Source organism: Falco biarmicus, chromosome 5, assembly GCF_023638135.1.
Source record: "Falco biarmicus isolate bFalBia1 chromosome 5, bFalBia1.pri, whole genome shotgun sequence".
Taxonomy (NCBI): domain Eukaryota; kingdom Metazoa; phylum Chordata; class Aves; order Falconiformes; family Falconidae; genus Falco; species Falco biarmicus.
Window position 1 is genome coordinate 91846999 of NC_079292.1, and position 9591 is coordinate 91856589.

Consider the following 9591-nt stretch of genomic DNA (forward strand, 5'->3'; position numbering starts at 1 on the left):
TCATTTGAATGGCCCAATCAGGCGTCTAGCCATTAGTTCCCTCCTTATATGGGGAAGCGGGATGCACTGCCTAAACCTCCGCTCCCCCACCCCTCGCCGCCGCGGGCAGAGCGCGGGAAAAGCAGCCTCGCTCCCGCCCCCACTCAGCGCGTTCCCGCGCGGGGCCTAGCGGAGGGGAAGGGGGGGTGGGGGTGGGTGGTGGCTGGGGCCGGGCCGCAGAGAGGGGGGGGGGGGCGGGCTAGCTGGGGCCGGGCTGCAGGGAGGGAGGGGCCCCGCCGCCGGGAGCTCTTCCAGCGGGAGGGAAGGCGGGTCGGCAGCTGGAGTGGAAAATTCCAGGCAGGAGGCCGCGTGAGCCCGGCCGTCGCCAGCGCTGCCCACCCACACGGACCCGCACAACAGCTCCTCGCCCACCGCGGGTTCCTCCTGAAGGGACGGCCAGGCTGTACGGGCGGCTGTCCCCCTCCGCCTCCCTGGGCTGTGCTGCAGGGGCGGCTGGCAAAGGGCTGGGGTCCCTGGGGCAGTGCCTTGGTGTGGCGGCTCGGCGGGAAGAGCGGGGCTTGTGGGCTTCGCGCCCCCGTCTTGCCTCGACGGGCCGGGTGGGGGCTGCCGTGTGCCCCCGCTGCCGGGCGCTCCGCCGGCTGTGGTGGAGCGGCGAGCGCACATTGTTCTGCCGGCCGGGCTCCCCGCGGCGCAGCCCGTCCCTCTCCCCTCCCTCCTCCGCCTCCCGTCCCTCTCCCCTCCCTCTGCAGGTCCCTCCTTCCCTCGTCACCGAGCGGTGTATAAATCCCCTTCCCCGGCGTATCCCCCCACCGCGGGAGACCCTGGTACTTTGGCCCCCGGGGCGGGAGCCTGCTGCCTCCGGACCGCCGGGACTTTGCTGACCGCTTTTCCCCCCTCGCGGGGCCCCCTCACACGGTTCCCACCAGCCTCTTCCCTTCGCAACCCGGGTCAGGATGTCGGAAAAACGCGTCGAGGAGGCGCCGGCGGAGCTGAGCGCTAAGGTGAGACACCCACCCCACGCCCCCAGCCACCCCCCCCACCCCCCGGCCCCTCGCCAGCAGGTCCGGTCCCGACGGGGAACGGGGAACAGCGGCCCCGCTCACCTCACCGGGGGTGGGTGGCGGAACGGCAGCGCGGTCTTTGAGGTGCCCGACCGCAGGGGGGCGCTCGTTGGCCCTTTTCGCGGCGTCTGGCCAATGGTGGGGGGGCGCTCGCGGGCTCCTCGCGCCGCCCGGCCAATGGGGGGGCGGGGGCGGGGCGGGGGGCGCGCTCCCCGCGCGCCCCCCGCCCCGCCCCCGCCCCCCCCATTGGCCGGGCGGCGCGCGCGTTGCGGTCGTGCGCAGCGCGGGTTACGCGCCGGCCGGTCTCCCCTCGGGGCCGGCAGCCGTTAAGAGAACGGTTTAACGGCGGCGGAACCCCGGGCGAAAAGTACTGTGGACACAAAGTGTGGGCCTTGGGGAGGGAGGGGGGGAAACGCCTCGATCCTACGGACAAGGTTCTTTTTAAAAAAAAAAAAAAAAATTAAGACTCTTCCGTACTGCTGGTTTCCATATGTGTGTGGTCTAAAAGTAGGTCTGACGTGTTTTCGCTCCTTTTTTTTTTTTTTTTTTTTTTTTTTTTTTGCTAGGGCGGGCGGATTTAACACCTAATATGTTTTATTCTGTGTCTCCTCTAAACCCTCTTTGTTCAAGCATTCCAGTCTTTTCTTGCCATTGACCACTGGAATTATTTTTTTCCCCCCTCACCTCACAAATAGGAAATGAAAGAAAAGAAGGACAAACTTGAGGAAAAAACGGTTCACAAAGAAAAGAAGAAGGAGGTAGTAGAGGTGAGGCCCTTCTGAGGGATAAATTTAGGGGTGTTATATGAGATGGTTAGCCAGGCTCGCTCTGGGTAATGAACACTAAAGAAGTACGGGAGATTAAGAAGGGGGGCAGGCCCAGGGAGCTCACAAGGGAGAGAGGCAAATGAAGAGCGAGCTATAGGATAATTACGGAGAATGAGCCTTGAAGGACTGGGCATGGCCCAGTGAGAAGAAAAAAGATCAAAGAAGGGAGTGGAGACGAGCAAGGAGGAGTTAGGAGAAAGTGGCACAGGAGATGTGGTGCTGCACCCGGTGAAGTACCCTGAGGTGCGTGAGGAGTGTAAGTTGAAGAAGGTGAGGGGAAGGAACAGTGAGGAAATGGACAGACTGGTGAAGGTCAGAAGGGATCAGGAAGCAGGTGTACTACGAGCATAGGCTAAATCATTAGCCTGTAGCCAGAGAGATGTTCTGTTTGTTGGGATGGAATGGCTGCAGCTTGTCGGGGTTGTAAGCCTTGGAAGCTAAGGGGAGTTCGTATTGGTGGGCAGGGACTGGAAAAATTGGTTTTGTGAAGAAGGATGGTTGGGAGGAGGGTTTCAGCTGGGATGGTGGGAATAACTGGTCTTGGTAACACTGCAGAGACCACTTGGTGCATGTCTGAGGATGGAGTCTGAAGTAGCTGGAGCTCTGCTCTTGCACTTGCACCAAAGAGCACATGGAAGTGTCACCCTGGTGCCAGTATCTGCTCTGACCAATTTGTTTCGTTCAGGATGAAGAAAATGGAGCTGAAGAAGATGAGGAAGAGAATCCTGATGACGTGGATGAAGAAGGTGGTGATGAGGATGAAGGTAGGAGTAATTGGTATAGGGAGAATGGGGAGGAATCGGGCTGTGGGGGAGTAGCAGATCAGGGAGGGAATTTCCTTCTCTGAGCCCTCTGACTGTGTGACTATGTTCCCTTAAATGCTACTTCCAAAAATTACTTCCTCTCTTCCTTCTGCTTAGAAGGAGACGAGAATGGGCAAGAGCAGGATGGTCATGCAGAAAAACGATCTGCAGAGGAGGAAGAGGTGAGTGATGGTGTGAGAGTAAACGACAGTGAGAAAGGATTAGGTTACCTGCTATGTGCTGGTCAAATCCATGTGGATGCTGCTGCTGAATATCAAATCGGCCTCGGGTCTAGTTGCTTCAGCAGCAGATGGGTAAACAAATCTGTTGTGGCAAGGGGATAATAACCCCCTGTGGGCTCACGGTAGGATCTAGGTCCCTCCGCTAGCAGTCAGTGCTGAGCGTTTGAGAGTCAGGGTGCTTGAGATGATGCTGGGCAATGACCCCTGAAGTGACGTCAGCCAGGGCTTTGTACACCTCCCAAAAGGAACAGCGTGGGAGCCCCTCCCAATGGAGCTGTCCGGGTCTTAACCATGACAGTCAGCAGGACAGTTGTCAGGCAGTCAGGGTTGCTTCAAAGAGGAGTGGGCCTAGGGTGGGCCAAACAGATTTCCACGTGGAGGAAAGAGCAGCAGTAAGAACTTTGTGGAGAAAGGATGTACCTTGGTGTGGTGGCTGATGGCAAGCCTTTTTTTTTTTTTTTTTTTTTTTTTTTTTTCCCTACCCCCCACCCCCTGTGTCCTGTGTAGGATGAAGTGGATCCAAAGAGACAGAAGACAGAAAACGGGTCTTCAGCTTGAGTCCTCCCCTCCCATCTCCTCTGTTCCGTCCATCTCTTCTCCTCCATTCCAGCCTGTGCTTGCACTGTCCGTTAGCCTCCGGCTTCACACAATCTCAGATGAGGGAAGATTAGAAATGCTCTCAAACAGAGAAGACAGCAGTTTCCTCCTCGCCTACCTGTGACATCCCTCAGCTGAAACTATTCCAGTCCCCCCATCCCTTCCGCTGTGCCCCACTGACAAGGGATCCTCTCCCCTCAAGAATCTCGTCGTTTCCTCTGGCCCAGTATGTCCCCTTACCAGGCCTGTGTGCCAGGCTCCTCCTGCAGCCGGCACCCGTCCTCCCCTTCCCGCTTGCCCCCCTTTTTTTGTCACTAGTGCAAATGAGATTCTTGATGGCTTCTGCTCCCCAGGCGTACTGCTGTCAGAGGTCCTCCCTGAGTCCAGGAGGCTGCGGGCACACATCTCACGGTGCATTTTCCAGTTCTAGGCGTCCTCTCATCTGCTTTCCCACTGAACCCTGAGAGACAAAGAAAAAAGAATTATTACAAGCAAATAATGGTTCTGTTAAACCATACATGGATACAGAATTTATTTTAAGCTTGCTTTTTTTTTCCCCAAGTTTACATGACAGCAAGCTGGCCCTCGTGAATTTTTCAGAAGATAAGGGTTGTTTTTATATATGAATTTCACCTGAATTGCATATTTTTCTAATTTGGAGGCTTTTTTAAAAGAAATCAAGAGAGAAACAATTGGGGACCAAACTTTCAATTCCATTTTTTTTCCCTTCAGATTTTCTTGTGACCAGTTTTTGTAAATTAAAGGCGATACAGCCACAGCATTTTCTATGGCACAGACATCACGAGGATGATAGATATAAATATATATATTGTTTTCAACTAGCACTGTAAATAAAAGCGTTTAAAAATATTTCAGACAGCTTGTGTGGACGGTCATGGCTGTACATCTCGCATTACCTCCTGATTGCTGCGGTAGAAGTTGATTTGCAGAAAGATGGGGTGGCTTGACCAGCCCTAGAGAGGGGAGCCCTGCATTACCCCAAAGACCTGCCTTAGTTATTCAAGTGGAACCAGTGTGCTGGGGTCCTGCTCCCTCTGCCAGCTGCTATGGCTGTGGCACAAAGGTAATGGGAAGTTCCAGAGCTACTGGGAAGCTTGTGAAGCTGCCAGCAGGCCTTGCCATGGGGCGGGAGAGGCTGGGGATCCTGAGCCATGGCTGCGCCTTGCGCTAAGTGCACGCTGCCCTGCGGCCTGGCGCTCACAGCAGCTGGGGAGCCTTGTGTGAGGCAGGAGCATCATTCTTGTCCCACCAGCTGCCTGGGAGAGATCTGTCCAGCACTTGTCCTTTTATCTTTGCAGACCTTTAAAGCTGCTGTGTTTTTTCCTATTAGAATTTTGGCAATCATGCAACGAGCTGCCAAGAGCTGCACATAATGCCAACTTTTGTCGGAGTGTCAGCAGCTTTATGGTTGTCCAGCCACAGCAACAGATCAGGTACTGGAAGCGCCAACAGTTGCTTGTCTCTGGAAGGGCAAAGCCATCGACCATCGTTTTTTCCAGATGCCTGTGCTTGGCTGGGCGCGGAGGGGGTGGCGTGAGCAGCGCAGCTGCTGCCAAGCCACTTCCCACCCGGAATGTGCCTGCCTAATAGGACATGGCTGTGCGGCTGGGTGTGGGTGCACTGCTGCCCCAGCACCCAGCTGCCAGCAGAGCCTTTGCCGGGTCTGCACCCAGCCCAGCCCAGGGCCCACCACGGCCCTGGTGCTCCTGCCTCAGCCCCTTCACTCCTTCCCCGTGTAGTGTCAGGACCCTTCTCCTCCAGCGGGGATGGGTCTGGTTTGGAGAGGCCTCCCTGCTCCAGGGACATCCCTGGCCCCAGCTGTGACCTTGTGCTGGGCTCTGCATTCAGGGGTCTTTGCAGCACCTAGACCGCGTTTCAAGAGCAGGTAGCTGCTGCTGCCGGGGATTGACTTGCAGCACCTTTCCTGCTCCCGCCCGCCTTGGCTGCTGCGATCAATGTGCTGCTTCAGCTGGCATCTATCTTTTAGTTGCACTTTGGCAATTTTGTATTCCTGCTATTGCTCCATTTTACAAAATGATGGATTCTAGTCTCTGAGATACTTTCACATTGGAGCAAGTCCTCAGGACTCCCCCAGACTTTCTGCTGACCAGTCACCTTTTACTGTTCTGTACTGAAGATGAATTATTAGCAGATGATACAATCTCTGCAGAGGCTGATTACAGTTTTCACGCTCCTTCTCCACCGCTGCAGCAGTGCCTGACCATGAGTAGTGCAGAATGTCCTTGCCAATGAGAAGTTGTGGAGAGAGAACTCCACCTCCGCTTTCTGTGTGGGTGCAACGCCAGTACCTCTGGTGCTACCCAGCCCGTCACCCAGCAGGCAGTGAGGCAGGACCTGCTCGCTAGGCCAGCACCAGAGATGTGTGCAGCCATCCCTCGTTTCCTCTGAGGGACATGCTGCAGGACAGAGGGAAGTGACAAAAAGCTGCCAGCCAGGTTCTCCACGTCTCTATGGGGCCCTCAACTCCACATCTCCTGCTAGCTCTTCCATCTTATTCAATTGCGCACCTTTGTCATCATCTATGGATAGTTGGAATATATAGCTACAGATACAGAAATAGAATATCTGCTTTGGTATTTTATTCATCTCAGTGACTTGCAGGACATTGTCACTGACTTGAGGTAAGGGCTACAGATAATGCAATGGAAATTCACAGAGTTTCTTTCTTGTCCTTTGGCCTGCAAAAATCCATGCTGTATCTGGTGGGATTTTAGCTGACAAGATGATCACAGTGAGAAGTTGCGTAGACTTCCAGAAAAAGTTGAGGATGCAGCCTTTTGTGCTGCACACCAGGCCTGCTTGTGCTTGATTTATATCTGAACCTGCAGGTGCTTTTTACCATTCAGCCTAATTCTTCTTCCACGACAAGATCAACCATGTCATGCTGGTGTCAGCAAGGTAAGAACAAAGCCCGTCTTTCACCAGTGATTCCTCAGAAGTAATGATACCACTCAGGGGCCTTATTCGCCTTTCTTGGCTCAGTGCTAATTCTCCACCCATTTCATGTAATTCCTGTGACCATCTGTTGACCTCATCAGCTCAGGGCAGAGCTCCCTCAGCCGTCCCTTCCTCACTTCCCACAGCACCTGCTCCAAGCTTCCAGCAGCTTCGGTCCTGCCGCTGGAGCAGCACCAGAGGTTTCCTTCTTTCTCATCCTCCCCCAGGGCTGCTTGCTTGGAGAGCTGTGGAGGTGGCACAGTCACACTCTTGCAGGCTCTGCTAGACTTCCCTCTGGACTGGCGGTTGCTGCTTCTGGTGGCCTTTTTGTGTGCTTTAGAAAATCAGATGCCAGAGCAGAGAGCAGGTAAAGCCACCTGCAAAGTCTTAGCTGTGTCCCTGTCCTAGCTCAGGCAAGTGAGTGACCCCTGGCTCCTTGGCAGGCTTCACTGAACGATTGGGACCTGGACCCTCCGGGATGGTGAGCCCACCTCCAGAATGGCTGTGGCCGTGGCGTGCCCAGCCTGCTGAGGCAGCGCTGGTGGGATGAGGGCTGCCCCTCGTTGCGTGACCATGTAGGCGCAGGCTCCTGCTCTGGCTTGCAGATGGAAAGCATGAGAGGAGGCAGCTAATCTCCATGCTGGGGGAATAAAACCAGTTAACGCTTCTGGTTTAGCAGTGCAGTGTGACCCAGCTGTGCTGCAGCCAAGGCGGTTAGGCTAGAGGTCTCCAGAGGTCCCTACCCACCTACATCTTTCTGCGATACACGAAGAAATCGTGGCCTGCCATGGAAAGTTTGAGCTGAGTCTGGAGATATTTTGAAGTGCTAAGCCCAGAAATGAATGCTCTTTGCATCTTGTAGCCATCACCTCCTCGTTCCCCCACAGGCAAATGATCCCCTCCGCCCAGCCTCTTTGGCCTTTCACATCGGTTTTAAGGCAATAAGTGAAAGAAGGCTGGTGTAATCAGAGCCATCGCATGTGCAGAATTGTGAACCCTCCTTCAGACCTGGAAAAAGTGAGCCCTCCAGCCACTGCTGGTCTGGGAGGAAAACCCTTCTTGCTTCAGGAAAGTCCGTAATCACTCTGCTGTACTAGCTTGAAAAAAATAGCAAAGACTAATTGCTTCTCCCCCCACCTTCCACGCCATTCCTCTGGGATCAGGGGCTTCTTTAGGCCCTCTGGTTAGGAAACCAGCATTGCTCAGCTGCTTCCCATACACCATATGGGAAACTGAAACAAGCCTTCCCAGATCCTTAAGAAGCCTGTGTACTTTTCCCTCCCACCTTTCTCCCTTATTTCAAGAGTGGAGTCAAAGGCAGACATGCTCATGGCTGATCCAGTCTGTGTGTTTTCTCGGGGAAGAAATCTGTGTTTACATCTGTGGGCTCCAACTGGGGACATATTGCAGATGGACAGGACTGGAGTGTGTCATCAGTGGATGAGTTTGGGGTTTGTTTCTGTGGTGGGTTGGCCCTGGCTGGGTGCCAGGTGACCACCAAAGCCACTCCATCACTCCCTCCTCAGCTGGACAGGGGAGAGAAAATGTAACAAATGGCTCGCGAGTCGAGATAAGGACAGGGAGAGATCACTGGCTCATCACCATCACAGGCAAAACTGACTCGACTTGGCGAAAAATGGAATTGAATTTATTACCAATCAAAACACAGGAGGATGATGAGAAAATAAAACAAAATCTTCAAACACTTTCCCCCACTCCTCTCATCATCCCAGGCTCAACTTTACTCCCGATGTCTCTCCCCACGCCCTGGGCAGCGCAGGACGGGGCTGGGGCTGCGGCCAGTCCCTCACACGCTGTCACTGCTGCTGCTTCCCCCTCATGGGGAGGGTCCTCACACCCTGCCCTGCCCCAGCGTGGGGTCCTGCATGGGCTGGGAGCGGGGATCTGCTCCCCGTGGGCTCCATGGGCTGGGGGCACACCTGCCTCACCGTGGGCTTCATCACGGGCTGCCGGGGGGGATCTGCTGCAGCACCTGGAGCCCCTCCTGCCTCCTCCTGCCCCGGCCCGGGGGGCTGCAGGGCTGCTGCTCTCACACAGCCTCACTCCTCTCTCCCGCTGCAGGTTTTCCCCCTTATTCTTAAATCCGTCACCCCTGAGGTGCTGCCGCTGTCACCGCTGGGCTCAGCCTTGGCCAGCGGCGGGTCCGGCTGGGAGCCGGCTGGTGTGGGCTCTGTCGGACACGGGGGAACCTTCTGGCAGCTCCTCACTGAAGCCCCCACTGCAGCCCCCCCACTACCAAATCCTTGCCACACAAACCCAATATAGTGTCCTGGTGAGTTTTTACAGTTTTAGCAAAACAGGGACAGTCACAGGGATGAGGAGAGACCTAAGGGGTCAGTAGTGCAGGGTCTCAGCCACACAAGGCAGTCTATGGACCAAGCGTGGTGCCATCAGCCACAGCTTCACTCTTGTGGGAGGCATTTCCTATCAGACACCGGAGAGGCTATGGTTGCCCATCTCAGGCTGCTCAGCAGCCCCAGTCCCAGCTGGAGGTATCTCCGCACAGCAGTAGTTCCTCAGCTGGGCCACAGGGTACTGGGGTATCGGAGCAGACAAGCTCCACCTCGCCAGGCGTACCTGCGCAGGCAGGCTGTGGTGGCTGGCTGGGCCACTTGTGGCAAATTAAAGAGGATGGAAGAGCATGCGAGCCACGTGTGTGCTGTGGGTGATACCCAGCTGGTGCTACTGGTCACCAGGGGGCTGCAGGAGCCGCATGTTCTATAGACCTGTGGGTTTTGTAATGACGTTTATTGTTCCCATGCTCTACCTTGTATCTTAAACAAAAAGTCTCAAAAAGTCCAGTTCGGTGTTTCCAATGTCCTAGTGGGGTTCAAGGCACTTTATTCTCAGTTTTAGGTGCTTAATCCATGAAGCGGTGTCATGTCAGCAGGGTGTTTGGCCACATGTCCTGCAATGAAGAATCTTGTCCCTAAATCAAAGATGTTACTGGGTATTCATGCATCCAAGGTGGAAGATCCTAAAACTAGCAAAAGCTGTAAGATGGAGCAAAAGTAGCCAGCTTCCAGAGCTCTGTGATTACATATATCTACCTGTACCTCTC

The 9591-nt window shown here is 55.0% G+C and overlaps 1 protein-coding gene across 1 annotated transcript; it reads left to right on the forward strand.

Moving 5' to 3' along the window:
• The first annotated feature begins 333 nt into the window (after positions 1–333).
• Positions 334–4400, forward strand: PTMS (parathymosin). Its single transcript, XM_056339951.1, has 5 exons — positions 334–1001; positions 1757–1828; positions 2574–2652; positions 2809–2873; positions 3441–4400. The coding sequence occupies exons 1-5, from the start codon at positions 954–956 to the stop codon at positions 3489–3491; spliced, it is 315 nt and encodes a 104-aa protein (XP_056195926.1). The 5' UTR covers positions 334–953; the 3' UTR covers positions 3492–4400.
• Positions 4401–9591: the final 5191 nt, after the last annotated feature.

Excerpts from the sequence above, each read along its gene's own strand:
- PTMS (XM_056339951.1), top strand. The coding sequence starts at position 954 with ATGTCGGAAAAACGCGTCGAGGAGGCGCCGGCGGAGCTGAGCGCTAAG. Across the intron at positions 1,002-1,756 it reads CGGCGGAGCTGAGCGCTAAG|GAAATGAAAGAAAAGAAGGA; the intron begins GTGAGACACCCA and ends CCTCACAAATAG. Across the intron at positions 2,874-3,440 it reads GATCTGCAGAGGAGGAAGAG|GATGAAGTGGATCCAAAGAG; the intron begins GTGAGTGATGGT and ends TGTCCTGTGTAG.